General features: G+C 41.4%; 1 protein-coding gene across 1 annotated transcript; it reads right to left on the minus strand.

The window, feature by feature from the left end:
- Window positions 1-3,830: 3,830 nt before the first annotated feature.
- On the minus strand, window positions 3,831-24,654 carry hao1 (hydroxyacid oxidase (glycolate oxidase) 1). The gene is made up of 8 exons (XM_084927070.1): window positions 23,888-24,654; window positions 23,112-23,263; window positions 17,861-18,131; window positions 17,577-17,749; window positions 15,661-15,752; window positions 9,123-9,281; window positions 8,951-9,020; window positions 3,831-5,852 (listed from the first exon to the last, which is right to left on the minus strand). Exons 1-8 carry the CDS (start codon window positions 24,016-24,018, stop codon window positions 5,785-5,787), a joined length of 1,116 nt encoding a protein of 371 aa, XP_084783196.1. The 5' UTR covers window positions 24,019-24,654; the 3' UTR covers window positions 3,831-5,784.
- Window positions 24,655-26,423: the final 1,769 nt, after the last annotated feature.

Consider the following 26,423-nt stretch of genomic DNA (forward strand, 5'->3'; position numbering starts at 1 on the left):
TGCTCTGTTCCAGGGACAGGACATGAATCCCTGGAGACAAGATACTTAAAACTTACACATCTGGATGATCTTGAACAAATAGTGATGTTTAGACAAGGACCAGAAGATGGCCAACGTTTATTTGTCAGCCTAATTAAAGAGATGTTGGCCTTGGATGCACACCAGCGGATAACACCCTCTGAGGTTCTCCGGCATCCCTTTTTCAACCCTGGCCTCTCTAACAGGTTCCCATGTATCAACATTGAAAGACCATACAGAATCAATCTCCAGCATGGCATCTTCCACCCTGGACAAAAGTGATGAAGACACAAACTGGGGTTGAAAAAGGATATTAACAGCAAATTACACTGGAAAAATTAATTAAGCTGCTCCAATAATTATCACTTTGCCTTTTTTTTGGTTTTTTTTTAAATTTTCACTCCCCCCACCCCAACCAGTCGCGGCAGATGGCTGTCCCTTCCTAAGCCCGGTTCTGTCGAAGGTTTCTTCCTTTTTAAAGGGAGTTTTTCCTTCCCATTGTTGCTAAATGCTTGCTCATAGGGAATCGTCTGATTGTTGGGGTGGCCAAAACTCTAGGGGAAGTAGCAATTCTTGTGAAAATTAAAAAAAAAAAAAAAAGCCTACCAATATTCAAAGTGGAGCCATTAGTCCTCTGGCTTATTGCCAGCTACCAGCCAAATAGCTTGTGCACTTTATTATCTTAGTGTGTTAAAGATTCTAGCTCTTATTCTGGTCAAACTGTGCTTCTTTTAGAGTGGGATAAAGACAAAAAGAAACAAGAGAGAGTGGATTTGTAGTTAGAAATCCAAAGTTGCTTCTGTTTTGCCCACACACATTGATGATGATTTGGACCGCTTCAGCCGCCTGTTCCCGCTGGAGGGTCTGAGGGGCCCGTCCAGCCTTCTGCCTCCGCTGGAGGGTCTGAGGGGCCCGTCCAGCCTTCTGCCTCCGCTGGACGGGCCCCTCGGACCCTCCGCTGCAGCGCCACCACCTGCGGCTCCCACGCCATCGCCTGCAGCGCCACTGCCTGCGGCTCCCACGCCGTCGCCTGCAGCGCCACCGCCTGCTCCTCCATCCGCGGCTCCCACGCTGTCGCCTGCAGCGCCACCGCCTGCTCCTCCATCCGCGGCTCCCACGCCGTTGCCTGCAGCGCCTTCCTCGTCTGGTCCGGCCTCCAAGTCTTCACCCTCGTCTGGTCCGGCTTCAGCTACAGCTTCATCCCGCCTGGTCCGGCTTCAGCTACAGCTTCAGCCTCGCTTGGTCCAGCTTCAGACTCTTCACCCTCGCCTGCAGCAGCCTTTGCTTCTGCCTCACCTCGTCCTGTCCGGCCTGCACGTCCTCATCCTGTCCGGCCTGCACGTCCTCGTCCTGTCCGTCCAGGCTGTTGGCTGGACATCGTCATTGTCGCGGTCGGCCTCCGAACCTGCCCCGGCGTTGCCGTCCGCGCGGTCGGCCCCCTGAACTGTCTGCCCGCCGTTGCCGTCCACGCGGTCGGCCCCCTGAACTGTTCGGGCTCCTGTGCTGTCGGCCCCCGGGCCGGCCCCCTGAACCGGTCTGTTTTGGACTCGTGTTTTGTTTTTTGGCCCTCTTGGTGCTCCTTGTGTTTCGTTTGTTTCTGTAAGTTCAGTGTGTTATGTTTCCTGTTTTACTTTGAAAGTCCTTGTCTCATGTAAATGCGTCTGGTTATGCTTCCTTTGTCTCGTTAGGCCTGATTTGCCCCAGCTGTGTTTCCCTCCTGTTACCCATTAGTGATGCGCGAATCATGAACGAATCGTTCAATACTCGAGAATCACTTTACTGACTCATGAATCATGATTCACAAGCCCAGTGTGTGAATGTGTGGATGACTGGTTGTGTAAAGCACTTTGGGGTCCTTAGGGACTAGAAAAGCACTATACAAATACAGGCCATTTACCATTTACCATAACTGACTCACTGACTCATCCCTGTTGCTGTTAGCAGCAATGTATCTAGCTTATAATTAAAATTGTGGAGAAAAACACAACATCCAGTATCTTAACAAAAACATTTCTGCTCTGAACTGGAAGAAAAAACCCTGAGTAGAAGCTCACATCAAGACAATAGCTCCTCGGTTCACAGTAGCATCGCTCTGCTAACATGCTAACAGCACATTTGAGCTACTCACCCCCTCCCTTCCTGTGCTGAATCGACAGCAAGGGGTATCTTCATAAGGTGTGGCACTTGAGGAAATTGTGGATCTCAAGTCCATCACTTTATTTACAAAGTAATTAAGGAAAGTATTAAAATTTTCATCAGAAAGTAACAGAGCATGCTGGGTTGGAGGAAAAACAATACTGTTGACGGTATCAAATAGAACTCTGGAATTATTTTTATGACGATTTATAATATTATTGAAGTAAGAGGATCTGGCCTCTTTGACTGACTCATTATATAGGTAAAGTAGTTCTTTAAAGTGCTCACAATGGACAATCAGACCAGTGGACTTCCACAGACGCTCTGCTTTTCGATAGGAGCGTCGAAGACCACGAGTCTGATTATTGTGTGGTGTGCGGGAGCTAACAGAGCAACAACTGGTTTTGAAAGGAGCAACCTGATTTAGAATGGCAAGACAGTGTTCATTAAAAGAATTAGTTAAAAGCTCAACCTCGTAAGAAGAACTTTTAAAATTAAAAAGAGAGGAAAACTCAGAAATTATAGAGTCGTCAATAAAGCGCCTGCGCCTAATAAAACCTTGAGGATGGGACTCTGAATTAACAGATACAGTAAAAGAGACTGACTTATGGTTGCTAAAAACAACTTAATTTAAATGCAAGTGGTCAAGGGAAACACCATAGGTGAAGACCAAGTCCAGAGTGTGCCCAGCCGTATGAGTAGCCCCTGCTACATGCTGAACAAAGTTGAAAGAGTCCATAATGCTCAGGAACTCCTTAGTGGTACTGTTTGTTGAGTCATCCACATGAATGCTGAAATCTCCAACAATGATAACCATGCCCATTTTAATAGTGGAAGTTAAAAATTGTTGTCGGTCTGACAGAAAAGACGCGGCAGACCCAGGTGGACGATAAATTAAAATGCCGTATAAGGGCTGTTCTCTTCCAATTTTTATCATAAGCATCTCAAAAGAGTTGTAGCAGCTTGAAGAAATCATCTGGCATAAAAATGTATTTTTAAAAACATTCTGTCTGACTACTGACACTGTTTCACGGACAGGCAGTCACAAAGCGCTGTACACAAATACATGTATGACATTTATTAAACATAGATTTAATGAACCCAATCCAAAGAGGAAGTCTGGAAGTCCGCCATTTTGAATGTAAAATGATATTTTGGCACGTTTTCCAGGCATCGCTGGTTTACACATTCGCCTGCGAAGTGAGAGGTCACTGGTTAAATTCCATTTGGTTACTTCAGGAACTTTTTGGGGTTACGTCAGAAAGGGACATCTTCGTCAAAGCCATGTTTGTGGTGGAATTTTGATCATTTACCACTGAACACAAGATTTTCATCTCTAAAAATGTATTTTGTCCAGTCTGTCCCAAACTTCACATGTTTGATGACAGTCTGGCGACGACTACATGCCAATATCTGGTCACACATGGTGCCACAGTTCTCATATAACATTTTAATCAAGACTGTGATTGAAGTATTTCTTGCAAAACAATCATAACCAAACAAAACCTTTCCTGTACTGTAAATGAACAGTAGGACAAAAAGAGACCTGCTAAGAAACAGATTGTTTTTATGGTATTTTTTTTTACTATGACTACAAATACGGATTTTAGCCATCTAGAGCAAGGCAGAGTGAAAGATGGAAAACAGAACATAGAAAAAAAACAGAGGTTAACGTTATTTATTGTCTCAAAATATCTCAAAACACCCACAGATCAAACTGGAAGAGGACTTACACCCTGTAACAAAAGAAAACGGCAGACGAATGAAAGAGAAAATCAGAGAGATAAAGGCTGAAAAAAGTAAGTATACCTCTGAAAACACTCTGTAAACTACACACGATTGGACGTTCAACCCTGTTATTTCAGTCAGTGTTCGTAAAGACCATTTCAACGTGCACAGCTGTCAGGTCAAAATTCCTCGCTACGTAACACGTCAGCCAAAACTGTCATGCGCGCCCCCGCTGTTTCGTGAACGCGGTAGCTCTGATTGCATTCAAATACTGTAGTAATTTTAAAAAAGAGAAACAACCTCCCTATAGGAGTTTATTCATGTAATAACACAAGGTAATAACTTGGCATTTTTATTACTTGTCGTCCTTTCCAACATCTTGAGACAATGTTCCACATTTTGACTGGCTCTGCAGGACATGGCTGGCTTTTAACTAATGCAACATTGCAGTCAAGCGACGGTTCGGCAGTCCAGTGCTATGCTGAAAGTTACGAGTTACCAGAAAGTCACAAGTCAACATGGTGGGAAGTAGATAATTTTTTTTCCCATTTCAATGCGGTGTGTGTGTGTGTGTGTGTGTGTGTGTGTGTGTGTGTGTGTGTGTGTGTGTGTGTGTGTGTGTGTGAGTATATAATGACTAATACATGAAATCATATAGGGAACAAAATTCAGCTGCCTGTTATATTACTTGATTTGGAAACGTTTCATTTAAATATAATGTGTCTGACAAGATAACCCCGGACTGTAAAGGAACACTTTGCCCCACACAAACTCTGTGCTAGTTTGTTGGGGTCTGGTCGCCCTGGTCAGCCTGTACAGTCTGCTTAGTATTTGATATCAAACACCGATGTAGCTTAAAAGCAAATACAGTTTCCACAAAGTGCTGTTCACGGAGTTCTGTTTTCCTTCGTTTCCCCATTTTAACAAATCAGCTGGTGCGTTACGGAATATGACATATTTTAAATATTGTCACAAGCGAGAGGAAGTGTTGGTGAATATGTTTATTGAGACTGGGATATCTACACAACTGTGTGAGTCAGTTGCCTTCAAAAAGTTTAGCAATGCACCCGGTGCTGCAAGAGTTAATAGTCTTATTGGGGCCAAGATATATCTTTTATAGTTGCCTGCTATCAATGGTTGTTCATCTGCCCTCATTTTTTATTTTTTTAAAGAACCCAGAGGTTCCCCTTAGGTGGGAATGTGAGTTGTCTGTCTCTGCGTGTTAGCCCTGCGACAGACTGGGGACCTGTCCAGGGTGCAGAGTATGGTAGCTGTAATAGCAACATACCCAAGGATAAGCAGAAGAGCATGACTGGTATGATGAAACTGGGATTTTGTTACACTTAATTATTGCAAACAAAACTAAAACTATAACTGAAACTAATCAAAACTAAACTGAAACTAAGGATTTTCAAAAAAATAAAAACTGAACTAAGCTAGCAAACAAATGGTAAAAACTAATTAAAACTGATATAAAATTGAAAATCTGAAGTCAAAACTGAATAAAAATAAAAACTCTTGAATTTCGACTTTGCTAATGAAACAACTTCATCCTTAAGTGTTTTTGACGGGGCTAGATGTGATGTGACTCGAATGTGTTTTTCTCAATCAAACAACATATTTATATTAACAATTCACAGTTAGATTTAATCTCAATATTGAGCGTTTCAGTTAAAAGATACTAAATACAAGTTCATTACTCACAATCAGCTCCAGGGCTCGTCTTATGGGAGACTGTCCAAAGATTTACGGCCCTGTATTTTGTATCAGTTTTTACATGCTCTAGTCAAAAGCACCACTTTAAAAACATTACCTTTTAACAGGAAACATAGCACTTTGTTTTGACATCAAGAATTCATTTAGTGATTCATAAAAAAATGATTCGTGTATTCTTCAGTTCTCTCACATCCTCGAGGTGAAGTCCATTCTCCTGACCAGGGACCTGCTTACTTCAGAAACTGAACGACAACCTGGACACAAACACACAAAACCATGTTTGTCATTGTAAATAGTCTCCAGTGATGACAAAGTCTGACATCTGAACTGATGTAAATGTAACAAGACTCAATCAGGTTAAATATATTGATACAATAAAATAGCTTACTTCATCTTGTGTTTTCAAGATTGGAGGAACCAAATATTCTAGAATAATTTCTCCACTTTTAACAACATATCACAGTCTTTGACTTTAACGTTTTAGTTCTGTTAATTATACATTTCTAATCAGTTTGTTTTCATATTCCTTCTTACATCTCTCATTCCCAGCAGAAAAAACCCCTAATCAAAGTCATATTCTGATGCTGACTGAGAGAAAGTCTCCGAGCTTTAAAGTATTTAAGGACTGGGCAGTGGGAATGTTTCACTTAATACTTCATTATGTTTTTTGTGGATTCTTCAGTATAGAAAATTACATGGTGTCAAAATCCTGAAATGAAAAAAAAAACATCAATACATATGAATGAAATTAATATAAAACAATTGCAGTAAAAAGGCACATGTAATGTAAAACTAGCAAAGCAGATCCACATAATAAAACAAATGTTAAAGCTTCTTAATAAAAAACAAAGATCTATTTGAGCTGCATCATCAACACATGCTGATCACAGAGCTCTACAATCAGAACAATCAGAGCTTTATATTCATGTTTGAACTTGGCTGAAGGTCGACAAATATCTTATCCATGGCGTAGAGACAGAGCCTCTGAGAGTCTTCACCTGGAACTCCATGCTACTGTTTTGGGATATTGTGGGTGAAAACCAGCAGGAGGCAGCAGAGACCTGAGCAGACCTGGCATACACAGGCCTCCTCTGTCTGTCATACGGGAGATATAGTAAAGATGGGCCTAATCTGGGTTGTCTTTCATTTTAAATACGTTTATTGAAGATTGTTTTTATCCTTGCATCCTTGTTTATGCATTTAGTCATAGACATTGGCAGCATAGAACATGTAATGATTGATTCCACAACAGTTCATTGTTGGCGTGTAGTTTGCACAATTCATCTGTTTTTAGAGTCATTTTAACAACAGATAGGTAAGGCTGTCTTTGGCAACTTAAAACATTGTTTAAACAGGTGGTTCATTCTTTTGAAATATTAAAAAAAGGAAATATTTATAGCCAGAGGTGTTGCCAAATGAGCACCTGGGGAGTTAAACACTTTCATTTGGACAATGTCCACTGTCATAGACAAATAATGACATTTTGGACTTAATTAGCTTATTCTGTTGTCAGAGATATGAGGGGCGAGGGTCCAGCCTTGGCATGTACACACTGGTCCTTTTGAAGTGTAACTTTCCAGTAACATATAACGCTTTAAATATTTTTTAAAGGTCTAAAGGGATTCCATCTGTGCTGGGTGTTTTTCCTGTGTTTAACGTCTCTGTGGCATTTGAATGTTCACTCACTGATTTCTGTCCAAGCGCTTTAGACCAGACTGTAATGTTTTCATCTGCAGTTCATTTATTGTCCTCTCATTCACTAATGATTTTATGCGCCATACCAAAAGCTTGGTTTTATGTGCCAGATGGGCTACAACTAAAAGTAACAGCTGATTAATGGAGTAGTCCGATAGGAGAACTCTTTTATATGAACAACTGTTAATTCTGGGGACAAGAGAGTTCTAATTAAGGAAGTAACCTATAGGACTGCAGCTATTGTGTCTGGTTGAATGACAAGAGTATTTTCTCATTGTTGGGTTTTCTAGTCTCCGTATATCTTTAGTTCGGACATGAATTGTTGGATAACCCGTCTGCTTTCCAGATGAGAAGAGTGTAAACCTATCACCACAAAGAGCTGCAGTATAAAGGAACAAAGTGTTGTAAAGACTGGAGACCATACAGATTAACTAAAGTCAGGTTCATCAGTGAGCTTTGTATTATGATGAATCTCCCTGTGGGGTCTAAGATTTGGTTTTGTTTTAAATAAGTATTGCTACTCCCCTAGCATGTGATGAGATGTGTGCTAGAAAACACCTGACTTAGCCATGTTGTAATTTTACTCACAAGTAAGTGTGTTTCTTGGATAAAGACTACTTTTGAGTGATACTGTTTGAGTCTTTTCATAACTTCTTTTAGTTTGATAAATTTCCCAAGGCCTCTTGGAGTCACTACTCATTCAGTTTATGCCCTTAGTATCTTAACACTAACTGCCTTTTTGTCTCAACGGTAGTGGAAAAAGCTCCAATTACATCCTTTATTTCTTGATGCGATGTTACAACTTCCCGTAGTTCTAGACAGCTCTAGACAAACAAGCAACTGCTGGTCAGCCATCCAGATATAATGGTGGTTAACAAGAAGCAGAAGATCAGTTGTAGTAATCCCAGTGGACAGCAGATAGGAGGAGCATACTGGGAACAGAAGGCAGAACTGGAGCAGGTGTGTACAGTCCAAAGCAATCCAAGTAGTAATAGGAGCATTAGGAGCTTTAACCTCAGCAGATTCCAAGCACAACATCAGAGGTTTCTGTCCAGACGAGTGCAGTCCTATGAAAAGCTAACATACTCTGCAGAAATCTCAAACTCATAAGCCTGTGGTAGTAGACTCGAGCTTGAGGAATACTGGCATCGGACCAGGCAACATTGCACACAATCTTCTACAGTTCACATGGTGAACCCTGTTCTTAGCTACTGGAGTGATACTGGTATGTTCTTTTGCTGTTGCAACCCAATGTGCTTGATAGATGCTCTTCTGCATACCTTGGTTGTAACGGGTGGTTATTTTTCTTAATATAGCTAATATACTTCCTGTGAGCTTTAAGCAGTCTGGCGATTCTCCTCTGACATCAGCAAGGCATTTCATCGATGTTGCATTATCAAGCAGTTGAACAGGTATACCTAATGAAGTGGCCGTGAATAAGTATATGGTTCACATAAACTAAATAACATACAATATAATTCCTTTTTAACAAATTAAGATAAATTGCTGCTTTCTGAAACCAAACCTTAACCCTAGTCTTCACTTTAACATACACAATGTGCTTTTTTTGTCCACATTTGTGTTTATATTCAACGGGTTTGTAAAAATAGTTTATAGGTAACTTTTCTGCAAAGTACATTTCCTGTGTTCTTGTTACCTGACAGGGCCATAGCCAGTCGCAGTTCATCTTTCAGAAGCTCCAGAAGCTCAATAACTCCTTGTTCCCCCTGGGCAGACATAGAAAACCAAGGTGATGTTTTTATAAATAACCATCTTTATTTTGGAGCCCAAAAATGTGATGGTGGAAAAAAGCTACTGAAGTGCTTCACCTGACAGGCAAGGCCCCACAGCACAGGTCGACCAATGAAAACAGCCTTTGCTCCCAGAGCTAAGGCCTTTAGGACGTCTGTCCCGCGTCTCACTCCTCCATCCATGTAGACTTCACATCGACCCTGCACTGCCCTCACCACCTCCTCCAAGGCATCTAGCTACACACACAAAACACACAGTGATCAACTACAATGACAATTATTAACTCAAATCATATCCTCAAATTCTAATGTATCAATGTTCCAAATGAATTTGGTATAGATGTTTAACATTTTGTTCAAGCACACGTCAAGAAATAACACTAGTGTTGAACTAAAAAGTAAACTAAATGTCTACAGGAACTAAAGTTAGCAAATACTGAAAACTCCAACAAGAATTCAATAAAACTTGAAAAGAAAAATAAAGACTTCTAAACTAAACAAAGAATTAATCTAAAGCAGGGGTGTCAAACTCAAATACACAGTGGGCCAAAATTCAAAACTGGAACAAAGTCGCGGGCTAACGCTAATATTTATTGAAATATATTTATTCCTCCAGATTTAAGAATGAATCTTTTCTTATGGACTCAAACACGTTTTGCTGAAAAACTGAATATGGAACAAGCAAAGCTTAATACTAAACAAAATATATATTAGCTGTATAATACCAGTAGGCCAGCTCTAATAGTAATTTGTTATGGCTTCGCGGGCCAAATGTAATAAGGCTGCGGGCCAAATTTGGCCCACGGGCCAGAGTTTGACAGCTATGATCTAAAGCAACAACTTCACAAACAGTAAACCAGGTATCACCTAGAATAAAAGACAAATTGACTCCAATCCAGACGAAAACCAAAAGTACACGACACAAATTACAAACTAAATGAACTTTAACAAAATGTAAGGAAATCTGTGTTTGGTTGATTATTCATTGCAACCACGTTTCCTGGCAATAAACAGTCTTTCCAACAGTAAGATTCATTTCCCCTTAAATGTTGCCACATTCTTAAAGAAAATACATCGATGGGTTGAGCAGAGGACTTACGTCCTCTCATACACCCCTTCGTACATCAAATTACTTTTTGCACAGCCCATTGTTGCATTTGCATTGTTCTGTTCTGTCTGGTGTTGCACCGTCTTTGTTTTGTTTCTGTTGCAATTTTTGCACACTTGCACTTTATGTATTCTTGTGTTGATTGCCTGTTATATGTAGCACCGTGGTCTTTGAGGAACGTTGTCTCGCTTCACTGTGTACTGTACCACTGCACATGGCTGAAATGACTGTCAATGACTTGACTTAAGTGACTTGACTTGTTTTGAGCTGCTGGTATCCCAAGTGCTGACAATTAAGAGTCTGATTGGTGCCTGAGTGAGCATGTCAGCAGTCAGTTGGTGTCTGCTCCCATCATGCCAAGTTTGACTGATCTGGATAGGGCCTGTGCCAGAGGGCATTTTCAAGCTGCTGTTCCTAAAACAACCAAAAACCCCAAATTACAGCATTATTTGGAGTGCCCTAGTACCATCTTCAAATTGAAGGCCAAGTTGCATATAACAGGGGATGTCAGACACAGGCCATGAAGTGGGCGTCCCAAGATGACGACACCACAAGAATAACATTTCCTCTCCCTGTCAGCACTTAGGAAACATAAGCCTTCAACAGATTTGCAGTCAAGGTTTTCAGGACAATATGGTTGACTGCTCTCTACCCAGACAATCCAGAACAAACTGCACACAGCCAATGTCTGGTCTCTGCCAGGAGTCCTGCCATGACTGCCCTTCATCGTCAGGCCCATATTTCAGCGATGAGTCCAGATTCTGCCTATGGCAGGTGGAAGTGGGTGGGTAGAAGTGTGGAGAAGACTTGTTGAATGCAATACTGAGGGCAACATGTTTTGGTGGAAAAGGTGTGATGATGTGGGGTGCTGTCTCCCACAACGAGACAAGGCTTGTCATCATCTGAGGTGTTAGAAAGCCCGTTTACATGTTGGTTATTTCTCTATAGTATTATGTTTCATCCACTGATAGTCTGTGAAAGCCATCTCTATACTGGAGCTCCTTCAATGCACGACCTGTGTTTGATGCCATGTGGTGAATGTTTATAATGTCTACTTTCTCCCATTACGGCTGCTGATAGCACACATCTTTTTCTTTTGCCCTTTTTACTGGATAGCTGTATTTTCTTGGTTAACTGCTCTGTGTGAATGCCAGAAGGTGAGTTCTGATGATGTCATGTAGATTAAATATTAGCACATGTATTTGTTCACTTGTGTATAAAATAATTATTGTGGGTGATTTTAACATCCATGTAGATGCTAAAAATGACAGCCTCAACATGGCATTTAGTCTGTTATTAGACTCAATTGGCTTCTCTCAAAATGTAAAAGAACCCACCCACCACTTTAATCACACTCTAGATCTTGTTTTAACATATGGCATAGAAACTGAACATTTAACAGTGTTTCCTGAAAACCCTCTGCTGTCTGATCATTTCCTGATAACATTTACAATAATTGATTACACAGCAGTGGAGAGTAGATTTTATCAAAGTAGATGTCTTTCTGAAAGCGCTGTAACTAAGTTTAAGAATATAATCCACCCACTGTTATCATCTTCAATGCCCTGTACCAACACAGAGCAGAGCAGCTATCTGAACGCTACTCCAACAGAGGTCGATTATCTTGTTAATAATTTCACCTCCTCACTACGTACGACTCTGGATACTGTAGCTCCAGTGAAAACTAAGGTCTCTAATCAGAAGTACCTGACTCCGTGGTATAATTCTCAAACACGTAGCCTAAAGCAGATGACTCGTAAGCTGGAGAGGAAATGGCGTGTCACAAATTTAGAGGATCATCATTTAGCCTGGAGAAATAGTTTGCTGCTTTATAAGAAAGCCCTCCGCAAAGCCAGAACATCTTACTATTCATCACTGATTGAAGAAAATAAGAACAACCCCAGGTTTCTCTTCAGCACTGTAGCCAGGCTGACAAAGAGTCAGAGCTCTGTTGAGCCAACCATCCCTTTAACGTTAACTAGTAATGACTTCATGAACTTCTTCACAAATAACATTTTTATCATTAGAGAAAAAATTACCAGTAATCATCCCACAGATGTAATATTATCTACAGCTACTCTTAGTACCATTGATGTTAAGTTAGACTCTTTTTCTCCAATTGATCTTTCTGAGTTAACTTCAATAATTACTTCCTCCAAACCATCAACGTGTCTTTTAGACCCCATTCCTACAAAACTGCTCAAAGAAGTCCTGCCATTAATTAATTCTTCGATCTTAAATATGATCAACCTATCTCTAATAATCAGCTATGTACCACAGGCCTTCAAGCTGGCTGTAGTTAAACCTTTACTCAAAAAGCATCTCTAGACCCAGCAGTCTTAGCTAATTATAGGCCAATCTCCAACCTTCCTTTCATATCAAACATCCTTGAAAGAGTAGTTGTCAAACAGCTAACAGATCATCTGCAGAGGAATGGTTTATTTGAAGAGTTTCAGTCAGGTTTCAGAGCTCATCACAGCACAGAAACAGCTTTAGTGAAGGTTACAAATGATCTTCTTATGGCCTCTGACAGTGGACTCATCTCTGTGCTTGTCCTGCTAGACCTCAGTGCAGCGTTCGATACTGTTGACCATAATATCCTATTGGAGCAATTAGAACATGCTGTAGGTATTACAGGTACTGCGCTGCAGTGGTTTGTATCATATCTATCTAATAGACTCCAATTTGTGCATGTAAATGGAGAGTCCTCTTCACACACTGAGGTTAATTATGGAGTTCCACAGGGTTCAGTGCTAGGACCAATTCTGTTTACATTATACATGCTTCCCTTAGGCAGCATCATTAGAAGACATAGCATACATTTTCACTGCTATGCAGATGACACCCAGCTCTATCTGTCCATGAAGCCAGATAACACACACCAATTAGTTAAACTGCAGGAATGTCTTAAAGACATAAAGACCTGGATGGCCGCTAACTTTCTGCTTCTTAATTCAGATAAAACTGAGGTTATTGTACTCGGCCCTGAAAATCTTAGAAATATGGTATCTAACCAGATTCATACTCTGGATGGCATTACCTTGGCCTCCAGTAACGCTGTGAGGAACCTTGGAGTCATTTTTGACCAGGACATGTCCTTCAACGCACATATTAAACAAATATGTAAGACTGCTTTCTTCCATTTGCGCAACATCTCTAAAATTAGAAATATCCTGTCTCAGAGTGACGCTGAAAAACTAGTTCATGCATTTATTACTTCCAGGCTGGACGACTGTAATTCATTATTATCAGGATGTCCAAAAAACTCACTGAAAAGCCTTCAGCTAATCCAAAATGCTGCAGCAAGAGTCCTGACAGGGACTAGAAAGAGAGAGCAGATTTCTCCTGTTTTGGCTTCCCTTCATTGGCTTCCTGTTAAGTCCAGAATTGAATTCAAAATCCTGCTCCTCACATACAAGGTCTTAAATAATCAGGCCCCATCTTATCTTAATGACCTTGTAGTACCATATCACCCTATTAGAGCACTTCGCTCTCGCTCTGCAGGCCTACTTGTTGTTCCTAGAGTATTTAAAAGTAGAATGGGAGGCAGAGCCTTCAGTTTTCAGGCCCCTCTTCTGTGGAACCAGCTTCCAGTTTGGATTCGGGAGACAGAAACTATCTCTACTTTTAAGATTAGGCTTAAAACTTTCCTTTTTGCTAAAGCATATAGTTAGGGCTGGACCAGGTGACCCTGAATCCTCCCTTAGTTATGCTGCAATAGACGTAGGCTGCCGGGGGATTCCCATGATGCATTGAGTTTTTCCTTTCCAGTCACCTTTCTCACTCACTATGTATTAATAGACCTCTCTGCATTGAATCATATCTGTTATTAACCTCTGTCTCTCTTCCACAGCATGTCTTTTATCCTGTCTTCCTTCTCTCACCCCAACCGGTCGCAGCAGATGGCCCCGCCCCTCCCTGAGCCTGGTTCTGCCGGAGGTTTCTTCCTGTTAAAAGGGAGTTTTTCCTTCCCACTGTCGCCAAAGTGCTTGCTCATAGGGGGTCATATGATTGTTGGGTTTTTCTCTGCATCTATGAAGCGCCTTGAGGCGACTTTTGTTGTGATTTGGCGCTATATAAATAAAATTGAATTGAATTGAATTGAATTGTATACACTAATCTTATGCTAAGGCACCATTCATGCTACTAAGCTAATTTATGCTAGTTTTAACCCTCCTGTGAGGTGATTGTTTACGTTACTGATACATTTGATTGCTGAATACAGTCCTGTTCTGTAATCTTAGTTCTAGGATTATGTTTGTGTATAGAATATATGTCGCTTGCTTGCTGTACTGATTGTTTAGTTGTTTGTATTATTACTACAGACTACAGCAGAATCAAGCCTAACCTAACCAAGCTGCACCTTACCACTTTAGAGGACATGTCTCCACTGTTCTGTGCCTGTCCTTGTTAGGAGGCAGTCTCTATGCAAAGTGATATTTGTCAGGCGTTGTGTGGAGGCGAGGAAGAAGGAACCCAAACGCAGGACTCGCAGGTAGGTGAAGACTGGTGAAGGTTTATTATAAGGAGTGGATGAACAGAACAGAGGTAGGAAATGGCTGGCAGGCTGGACGACTGACTGAATGGCTGGCTGGCTGAACGCAGGCGGAAACGACAACATAACATCACATGTACATCAATGACACGACAACGATCGGATGGAACTGAGGACTTAAATACACGCTGGGTGATGAATGATTAGAAACCGGTGAGTACGCAGCTGAACTTAGCCTGACTAATGATACATGGAAATAACTGGAACACAATACGCAGGCGGTATGCTGGCACAGAAAACATAGATGTGAAAATAAACTGAACATGACAAAACGGAAAACACTGGGTCAGCGACCCAGGAACCCTGACAATATTAAGATGAGATTGACAATCCTTTATCTCCATAGTCTGGAACCAAACTCCAACCACGCTCGTGCCCACAGAGTGGGTTTTTATTAAAGACTACCTCCGGTGGAAAGGATGGAATGGTTTCCTGCAGTTCTGAATTTTATATGCAAGGCCACAAGAGAGGCACAAAATGATAACTACAACCAAAGCCCTCAAAGATAAATCACTTCCAAAACCAAAAGGAAACATGAACTCAAACTCAAAACTGTCACCGTAACACTGCACGCAGAGTAGGAAGTGAGAGTCTTAAGAAAAGTAGATAAGATTTCATATTTAAACATATTTAAGACAATGCTGGGTTCAGCAGTCAGGTCCTTCTTCAGCAGCCCCAGTTTTATCCAAAACAATCATTTCAGTTCACCTCATGCATCTGTGAAGCCACTTTTACTGGATGGACGCACCGAGTATAAAAAGAGATTCAGGTTATGCATTTTTACTATTATTATTATTATTATTATTATTATTATTATTATTATTATTATAAGATCAAACAATTAGGGCTGCATAATGAAAACTTGTATTTGTCAGAGTTCAATTGCAATCCACCCAAAAACAGAAAAATTCAAATGCACACACACACACACACACACACACACACACACAGACCGTGGCAGAAACCCCGTCCAGTTGCCGAGCTCCGTGATTGGACACCAGGATGCCACTGACACCACAGTTCACAGCCTTGGCAGCATCCTCACCTGACACAAAAAATCAGAGAAAAAAGCTCAGGGTTTCTGTGTGATGAGCATATTCTGTATTTGAATACAGTTACTCTTGATAGCATTGTTTTCCTAGTACACCTGTGAGGAACCAGTGTGTATGTACCTCACCAAATGTCTGGGACTTTCTTTCATTTTCCTAATACTGCCAAAATATAACCACTGATGTGTGCAGCACTGGATGCTTTAAAGTCTACTTGAAAAGCATCTTAAGTCAAATTTATTTGTATACAACTATCCAGACAAGCCAACTCAGAGGGATAGAAAGGAGTATAAAGATACATGTATACAGGTCATGATATAAACCGTACAAAACTAATCAGAGAAATAGAAAAGTCTTGTTTCTTTTTTGCTTCTAATCGGAAGAGTTGTTTTCTGTGTTTGCAGATCTGCAGTAATATACATTTATTAGAGATTAGAGGTTATTTCTGCGACAACTTTGGTAAAAGTAATGTCAAAACAGTTTATTACGAGAAGATCCAGTCCTCTGTAGACAACTCTTAGTCTGCTCTCTGACATCTAACTTTTAGACCACAAAAAGGTGAACATGAGGGACCACCCACTAGAAATTAAATGGAATCAAATCAGTTTGCAGATGTGGTTCATTAATAAGCTACTTCCAATAATAAAACGTTTTGAGGCCTGATTTAAATGAAATAAAACTCGATGATTTCAGGGTTTCAGAAAGTTTGTTCCACAGTTGAGGACAAAAAAAAGACTAAATGATTTTTCTTTGTTTTTTTTCTTGATTGGGGATATTTTGAAGGTCTGTTACTGCGAGTTCAGTACATAGTGTAAGTTACAATGGATGCCTTAGTATTAAGCTGATTCAGTCCAAGTCCATTTAGTTCTTTTTAAACTAGTAGAAGAGTTTTAAAATACATCCATTGTGACATCAGATGCTAATGTATAGATTTGAAAACAGGACCAATGTTCTCAACATTTTTGAACCTAGTTGATTCAGCTCCAGCATCTGAATAAGCTGTAGGAGTCAGATCTTTTGCTAAGACCTGTAAGACCTAAAAACCGTTTTATTTTCTAAAACTAAACGAGGGTAGGAGCTATGGTTCTGAGTTGATGATAAAATATAGAGTTGTGTGTCATCAGGACTCTGTGCCTGCCAGTCAAGTTCTTCCACACCACACTCACTTAATCTTGTGCGTTGGTGCACAGACATGTTGGAACACAACGAGGCCATCCCCACACTGTTCCCACATAGTTCTAGGTATGTTCTAGGTATACTGAAGCATGAGTTCCTTTCACTGTAACTAAAGGGCTGAGCCAGCTCCTGAAAAAGAACCCCACACCAGAATCTTACGTCGGCACAGTGTAGTCAGACAAGGCTCCTGACCACATCCAGACTTGTCCATGGAATTGCCAGACGGACAAGCATGACGTGTCACTTCAGAGGACATGTCTGCACTGTTCGACAGTCTAGTGGCGGAGTGCCCCACAACCCTGCACTTTGCACTTGCTCATGTAAGACGTAGATGCAGCTGCTTGGCCATGGAAACTGAGCTGAGAGCGACCCATCCTTTCACAAATGTTTGTAGAAGCAGCCTCCAGGTACCTGATTCCATGTGGCCATGGAAGTGACTGGAACACCTGGATGGGTGAGTGAACAGTTTTGGTAATATGGTGGATATATGAGTGAGATGGTGACTGTCATGATCCCCAAGCCTCCAACACTGTTGTTGTTCTCTTTCCTCACTCCGATCTGTGTGTGTGTGTGTGTGTGTATGTTTGTGTGTGTGTGTGTGTGTGTATGTGTGTATGTTTGTGTGTGTGTGTGTGTCCATCTACCATTTAATACTCCTTTTACAATCACAGGGAGGCGTGTGTGTTTTTTCAGCCACGTGATGTCATCCCAACAGATAGAAGGGTCTATGGCGTTTGCAACATAAACAGCCAGGCCACTGTCATTGCCGTAGTCTCCCTCGGAGAAAGCCAGAGAGGCTGTTGAGAAGTTAGCCATGCTGGAATCACACATGCACAAAGACACAGAGAGAAAGAAGAGTTCAGAGTTGGATGCTACAAAGGAACGTGGTGTAATTACACAGCCTGTACTGTTCTTTTTGTTTCCCTACCTCAGGTGTGGGGGCATCTTAAAGCGGTTGCGCACATCATCCAATCTCTTCCCTAGGTATGGTGTATCCACGGTAACAAAGATGGCTTTATAGCCCGCCTTCTCGGCCCGGCGCACCAACGACAGCGTGAGCTCTCTGTCTTTATAGATGTAGAGCTGCAGCCAGAGGACACCACCACTGCCCAGTGAGGTAGTCATTGCTGACATCACTTCCTCTATTGTTGAGGTGGCCCAGGAACTCAGCATCATCCCAGTTCCCATTGCTTTGCATGCTGTGAAGAAATGTTATATTACTGGTGACCAGAGATGGGCAGTAACGCGTTACTTGCAACATTCCAGCACAACACGCGTTACTTGTAACGCGTTACTGTAATCCGATTACTTTTTTCAGGTAACGAGTAAAGTAAGGGATTACTATTGCAAAAACGGTAATTAGATTACCGTTACTTTCCCGTAGGAACGCTGCGTTACTGCGTTACTAAAACCGTGATTTTTTTGCCAGAATGTCTCATGACAGTGACGTAAGCGAGTGTGACGTTCGTGACAACAGCTGTGTGCAGATCAACAATGGATCATATATCGAGTGCGGAGAGAGTATGAGCGTGCAGCGTTTAAAGCGTGGAAGTACTGACCTTACTTTGAGTTTGATTCCATAAAAAGTGACAAAAACATTAGTGTCCGTTGTTCGTGGGAAGAAAACTTCTTTTTACAGCGAAAAAAACCCCTAAACTTCCGAGCAAGCTCTGAGTGCGCTGCGACATAATGGGAAACTCACAGAGAAACTCGCAGATTCTTCCACTGACCGCTGCGGCACACCTGCACCAGGGTAAGCCTCCGCCTACCCCACTCCTGCTTTACAGGTGAAAATAGAGCAACAGGACCGCTGAGTCTTTGACTTTATTTATTTTCTGCTGTGTTTTACTTGCATCTATTTGAAAGACTGAGTGTAAACACACAAAAAAATATATATATTTTATGTGCTGGAATGTGCAGAAAATAGGTTTAAATGTTAAACAAATTTCTTCCAGTCACGAATGTTGCATATAATTAAATTTTTGCTTGATGCATAAAGTTAAAAGATTAAAACTAATAAAACAAGTTTTAAAAAGGGACTTTTCCATTTGATTACATTTTGTATGATGGATTATGCAGAAAAAGTAGAATTGGGCTGAAAGATCTATCGCTTTATCACCTATTCAGGTTGTAAATCATGTTTTTAAAAAGTAACTAAGTAACTAAGCAACTAAGTAATTAATTACTTTTGAAAATAAGTAATCAGTAAAGTAACGGGATTACTTTTTTGGGGAAGTAATCGGTAATTAGTTACTGATTACTTTTTTCAAGTAACTTACCAACACTGCTGGTGACAATGGTGTTTTCCAAAGAAGTTTCAAAGGTGGTTATGATAATACTTTAACCTAACTAACCCAACTCAAGTATTCAGTAAAGATCTCGCCCTCTCCCCTTCCTCACCTACCTAATAATTTTTCCATAGATCTCTCCAGTTGCCCTTTGCCCACTAGTCGTCTCTACAACTTAACTGAACCCAAATGAACAGCTATGGAGAAATATTTCACTCACTCTCTTGCTTCCAGTATAATCCGCCCCTTTCCTCTCCTATTGGTGATGTTTTTTCTTTGTTGAAAAGAGACAAAGATAGATTTCTATGGCCTCAACAAAATCACAATAAAGAACAAACTCCTAAACACCTCTAAACTCCTACAGGGGCATGTCATACATGTGACGTGTGAGGGTTGTGATGCCCCAAATGCAGAGGCTTTGAGGCAGTGTAAATTTAATCGAAGACTAGCCGCTTAGTAGGCTGACACAAAAAGTGAAAAAATGAAAATAAATTAAACTTGAAAACTAACCTATGAGTAGGGAGCAATGGACCGAGAGACACGAGGGAAATGTCCTCATGTCAGGTTTTGGGGTTTTTTGTTTTTTAAATGATGTGTCACTTTTATACAGTGATACTTAACACTGAATAATATATTAATCATGCAAAGACTATAATATAATTATTTAGGATTACAGAACAGAACAAGATAATTATCAGAACAAACTTATAGAAGACCTTGATAACACTATTGCCATATTTTATAGATATATATGTTCTGACAACTGTAATTCCTTCATGTTCCTATGATTTTCAAAGCAATCACATGAATCCTTTTGTAAGTAATGTACTTACTTTTTCGGGGGTAGTATTTGTCTTCAATACAGAACTTTTGAATAATCGAAACAGCCACCGTGAACATGTAGCACCACATGAGGCACAGCAGGGAAGAATGTACCTTTTTTATCTTAGTTCTATTAATTAACTTTTAATCAGGACACAGTGTTTTTCTGTGTGCTGATGCTGTGTTCATGTCTTCAGCGTGCTGGAATATTCATGTTCCTCCCGTGGGGGGCACTCTTGAGTCACACAGAGAAAAAGTGAGTGAGAGTTTTGTCAGACAGAGAAATGACCAGTGTAGGGACTAACGCGTTATTAAGTAACGCGTTACAGTAACTACGGTATTATTGTGGTAACGAGCACGGTAACTAGTTATTATGCCAAAATCAGGAACGCGTTACTCGTTACTGGGATTTAGATAGACTCGTTATTCGTTACTTCGTGTGGTGGCATCGTGGAGCTTCCACAGATTCAGTAACATTAGCAAGTGGTGGAGGCCAGCAGGTGGAGGAGGGAAAGGGGAGGCAGGAGGAGCAGAGACCCGAGGCGGGCGCTGGTCCGAGTGTCAGGTGAACTGAACTTCAGGTAAGAAGTTATGACCTGCAGTCTATCTGGTCAGATATGAACCAAGTTTAGGTGGAGTTTATTTTCGTTGTGCTGACTTTTTCATGCTGGGTACTAGCTAGCATGACGGAGTTTCTGTACAGCTGGGTGGTGCTATGATGTTACTGATGTTGAACTTTATTTTGTTCATAAGGTTAATTATTAGAGTTGCCAACCGTTTCCTAAAAAATGGAATCGTCTCATATTCAGAGAAAATATTACGCGTTTCGTATTGAGGTGAAAAAGAACACAGTTTGTCCCGGACTTCAGCTACAATGAAAAAGACACAAAGCTGGAGTTATTCTGTGTCTTTGCTGCACAGCTGCCTCTTCTTCTCTCATTCTCTCCCTCCCTCTCCTGTTTCTACTTCAATCATGAAACTGATCAATGATCAGCTGATCGTCTCTCTTGTTTGTTTATCGCTCACTTGCCAGAAAGAAGAAACCAGCGGATGTCGGGTTAAACAACAGCAGCACGTTCAAGCTTGGTCAGCTGTTGTTAGTAGAGATGGCACAATACCACTTTTTTATGTCCGATACCGATATCAAAAATTTGGATATCTGCCGATACCAATATGAATCCGATATAGTGTTTTTTTTAATCAATAAAACAGTTTTTTAATATCTTGCTGCTTTTTGTATAAGTTCATACTCAAGTTAAAAAAAAAAACAATTCCACTATTCATTCACACACTGGTGGAGGCAGCTACGGTTGTAGCCACAGCTGCCCTGGGGCAGACTGACAGAAGCGAGGCTGCCATATCGCGCCATCGGCCCCTCTGGCCATCACCAGTAGGCAACAGGTGAAGTGTCTTGCCCAAGGACACAACGACCGAGACTGTCCGAGCCGGGGCTCGAACCGGCAACCTTCCAATTACAAGACAAACTACCAACTCCTGAGCCACGATTGCACCTTAAAATACAGATATTTGGAAAAAGGCTATCACCAAGGGATAGGGAAAAGAAGATCCTCCTACCCTGGACCAGTGGACACAGATTGTAGAGGAAATCTACATTATGGAAGAGGTGACACACCAAAGGAAGCTCAGCACAAAGAAAAAAGGACTAAATGGACACTTTATAAACCAGAACAGCAACAAAAAATTCAGAACAACCGGAAAGGAAAATTTACCAATAAAACTAAAGTGACAAAAAAGGCTCCTAACTCAGAGGATGAATCAAACTTGGCAAAGACTTTTCACTTGCTTGTTTAGGCAATTTTACTGGCAGATGGTCACAGAATAAATCTATGACAAATGCCAACGATAACACAGTAACAGACAAAACAATATTTTTGCACCAACAAGGTGATTCCCAAAGTTTCCCAAAGTATCTCAGTTGGAGTATGTCCTAAAGAAAAGATCTGAGGAAATAACTGAACCCTGTGATCGACTAATAAAACAGTAAAATAAAAAGATGAGAAGGCAAAGAATCTCTGAATTGAAATTCTAATTCGAATGTTTTCACTCGGCTTGAATCTGTTATGAGAATGAGAACTTTTTAGCTGTTGTGTGTTTGAGGGCGGCTTTGCTTCCACAGAACAATGAGAACAGTCAGGGGTTAAAGTGGGAGCCTGAGATCTGTGCAGTGTCTCACAGCTCGCAGTGATGTGTAATGTGAGCTCCAGGACAGGCTGTGCAGGGTGTGACCAGCTGACCATTGTGGATTTACAAAACTGAATCCAACAAGACAGAAGCAGACGTTTCACAAGCTGTCCTTTACAGCATGCTGTTTGTACCATCTTTATCCACTGGGGATAGCCCACTACCATCCTTATACTGTATACAGTTGTTATAAAGGTTGAATTAAGTGGGTTAATCTAAGCATTATCATCTTAAATGCTAAGTAACCTACTGCGTAACATAACTCTGACCATAAGCAACAGCCTAACAGTGCTTTACTAGGAATTCACCTCAGTACAGCACAAAACTACCCAGTACTTTGATGCAACAAATTGTAGGATGTCTCACAATATGAAAATACATAATTTATGAAAACACCCCATATACAGATTCAATTTGTGATGAAACATTATGACATAAATATGCAGTTCTTCCCTTCAAATACAACCTCTCATCTTCCTCTCTTTCTTAGCGTTCTCTGTCTCTGACTGCAGATATCTGCACGCATTTCTCCTCCTGAGAAATCCAGCAGCTGGACCTTCAGCGAGCATCACACTGTGCAGCAGATTGCACAGTTTGTGTGTTTGTTGTTGTTTGTTGAGCCAACAGAAACATTGCCACTTGTTTTATGATTGCTCCTCTTCTGTAGCACCAGATGCAGAAGTAATAACCATAACTTACAGACACCTGCACACTCTGGCTGATGTTGTCTCTACATAGCACAGCTATACTGTGACAAAACGATCTGGGTTATGTTATCCATTCATTTTAACTGATTGGAAAACCCAGGTTACATTTTTTCCATTTTGTGTTCCCAGTTTTGTGCGTGTGTCTTTAGTGTGTGTTAACCTTTTGCTGTGGCTGTCTCTCCTTCAGGATGAGCCATCCTCTGCATTGCTGTGGCAGCGACGCAGAGAGGCATGCTGAGCTTCTCCCCCAGCACTGAGACAGACAGATCCACTGTAGACACATCCCTCAGCACTCGAGGAACCAGATACCACCTACACACATGTGTGTAATAGTGGAAGAGATCATTCTACAGTTACACTTCTTCTTTTTACTTACAAAGATTCATTCACACTCTGATGTCCATTGAAAAACGGAGACAGACTGATTCTGAAAAGAAAACACGTTTTTATTTCTACAGCTGAAAGCTTTGGTAGAAGCACATCAATATACAGATATAGACAAAGTACTGGGCTGTTACATTTATCTGAATTACATATTACACAGCTGTTGAAAGCCATTAAGCTTCCAGCACACAGGAGGCTTGGAGCTCTGCAGGCTTGCAGTAGTGTGTTTGTAAAGGCAGCCTGCATGGCTAACTCCTGGATTTTATACACCTGTGGAAATGGCACAGAAAACACCTGGATCCAAAGATAAACAGGTGTGGTACTTATGTCCCTATAGTGTAATTCATCACACATCAAACGTACCTGTTAGCACATAAATAATGTAAAATGATAAAAAGACAAGCATCAGAGTCCAGAGCAGCTGCTGTGTGTAATTTCAGCTTTGGATTCAGGCTCCAACACTGTTTGTAGAAATTCTTACTCTGAATGTTCAGTTCGGTATTTTTGTATTACCACATCAACGACAGTGACCTCCACACGTCTGTGTTTTACCTGTTGAAGGCAGCCACATTGTCAGCTAGTGTCTTTTGCTCATCAGCTCCTGAGCGGTAGTAGTCATACACAGCTTTAGGAAGAATTTTCCTGGCTTCCTCCTCAAAGTCCGACACACACACACGCTGCATTGTTTTTCACTTCGAACTACCAGAAAACTGAAAACTGCAACCTCTCTGTGATTTGCAATAAACAGAACTAGTTTAATCATTAACCTGCCAGAGGTTTCACAAGCTGTGAGCCTGTTCACGTCCTGACTCCTGTGCTTTACTTTTCTCTTCAGCCCTTATTGATGGCATCAGACGCGACGCCTCCCTGAGCCTGATTGAGCAGAAGGTTTCTTCCTATTAAAGCCCAGTTTGTCCTTCCTGTGCTTTGATTGTTTTATTGTTGGGGTCGACTGTTGTTGTGACTCTGTCCTATAGAAATAAATCATAAATGAATTAAACTCAGAGGAGTTTCTACTTTGCTCTGTTTACACAAGATAAGACTGCAGCTGTGAGGATTCCACACCATCTGGGCCTGTGTGTTGCCAGATTAGAGCGTTGCCATGTCTAGTGCTGACTGCCTACGAACTTTGAAACTTCATGTGCCTTCTGTGAACTTTGAACCCAATGATGTTTTCATTAAAAACAGCAGAGAGGTGGTACTTTGTGGATACTTTGTGTCAAACCAGTGATTTATAAGGGTTAGCGTGTTTTGGGGGTTAAAAGCCACAGAAACTCAGTGTTTAGAAAAAATGCGTCTCAGCTGTTCTGATACTCCTGACATGTACGGGATCACTACAGGTTTTCTCTTAGGCAACGGTCGTCCTTCTCTCCTGGATCGGCTGGAGCTTTCTTTAGGAGTCTTCCCAGCTTTGGCAAAAGTCCAGGTGGGACAACTACACTTACTCAGGGCCTTCTTGATGTGCTGTTCTTCTGCCTCCCTTTTTGTATTTTCACCACTGAGCAGTGACAACATTTTCTCATGATAGTCTTTCTGGTTTAGCAAAACTGTGCACATACCCTTGCCTGTCATTACCAAGTGATGTGAGTGCTTTCCTCTCCTCCATGCTGATGTTGGATGCTGGGGGCTTTGCATTGCTGAGACAGGCCGAAACTTTTGTCCGTAGTTGCTCTGCTTCCACTTTTGCAATATTGTTGCTGTTTCGAATTGCAGTTTCTGTGGCTGTGATCAGCTCCGATCAGATTTGTCTCTGCGTCACAGCAAAATTCAACCCTTTAGCAAGGATGTTTTTCTCTGCTTGGGTGAGCTGTCTGTCAGACAAATTCTTCACCCACTTGTCCACATCCATGGAGTGGCATCCTTCTCTCTTCTGGCCGCTGAGGACACTCGCCGTATTTGGCTGTGGTTTACGCTACATGCAGATGAACAGAATCAACTTTTGGGGATTAAATGATGCTTGTACTACTGAAAATCACTTTATCCTTAAAAACCACGTAAACAGACATGAAGAAGAATGTGTTTGTAACACTAACATTCAGTAAAAAGGACTAGATGTTACAGTCCCTGATAATGCATTGCTTTAGATGGAGAGACTCTTGAGGGATGGCTGTTATGAGGAAAGGCAGCCCAGAAACTTTGCCAGCAGCACACATCGTTATGTGCCTCAACTTTCGGTCTTTTACCCAGGCTAATCTGCCATTTTCCCTCCTTGGTTAGGTTTAGGGATTACAGATCTGATCTAGATTATCATTTTAAATTTGGGACACATCGTCAGTAGTGGACCTTGGATTCATCGGATGTTTCGGCCATTATCACTAGACACCCTCATCCAAGGAGGCCCTGCCAGGGTTGATCAGGCCCCGGAGTGTGTCACTGGTTTATGTTAAATTGTTATTTCTCTTCTTCTTTCTTCTGTTTAGTTTTCTAAGTTTATTTTCTTCTATCTATTCACTGCAACTGAGAAATAATACTTACCTCTTTAGCATTTATGGAGCCTCACTTCTTCAAAGGGATAGAAAAGGTGACAGAGAGAAGTAAGACAAAAAGGACACGATAGGAGAGAGCAGAGAGGAGAGCCGGAAGGGGGGCGCCCGACCTGGCTTCCCACACCTCCCGACCAGATTGGGCTGTACGCTCTACCTTCCCACTTTCGCCCAGAAAAGGGAAGAAGAGCAGAGGGGAGTAGAGCGGAATATTTCTTTTCTCTCGCAGTTAGCTGACTGCCTTAGGTGCCCAAGTGATGTCAGCCCTTTTTAACCATAGCCAGTGACTGGTCCTCTGATCCCAATCTCTCTAAGCAGCTTTGCTGTTGTGCTGGCAACAAAGCCCCTGCACCCCACTTCCACCGGGCGCACCTTGATCTTCCAGCCTCTGTCCTCTGCCTCAGCTGCCAAGTTGGCATACCGCAGCTTCTTACGCTCAAACACTTCCTCAGTTGCTTCCTCCCATGGTACCGTCAGCTCAATGATGTATGCAAGTTTCGGGGAGTTAGACCAAAGGACGAGGTCTGGTCGCAGAGTTGTTGTTATGATCTCTGTGAGAAAAATTAGCCTCTGATCCAAGTTCACCTGCATCTGCCAATCCCTGG

Source organism: Perissodus microlepis, chromosome 4 (genome assembly GCF_051167445.1).
Source record: "Perissodus microlepis isolate ML-2025 ecotype Zambia chromosome 4, ASM5116744v1, whole genome shotgun sequence".
In the NCBI taxonomy this organism is placed as follows: domain Eukaryota; kingdom Metazoa; phylum Chordata; class Actinopteri; order Cichliformes; family Cichlidae; genus Perissodus; species Perissodus microlepis.

Bases quoted from the DNA above. Each gene is read 5' to 3' on its own strand.
- hao1 (XM_084927070.1), bottom strand. From the start codon at position 24,018: ATGCAGCGTGTGTGTGTGTCGGACTTTGAGGAGGAAGCCAGGAAAATT. The intron at 18,132-23,111 runs GTTAACACACAC...ATTTCTTCACAG, and splicing joins AGAGACAGCCACAGCAAAAG to CATGCAAAGCAATGGGAACT. The intron at 5,853-8,950 runs GTAACAAGAACA...GTTTGTGTCCAG, and splicing joins ACTGGCTATGGCCCTGTCAG to GTTGTCGTTCAGTTTCTGAA.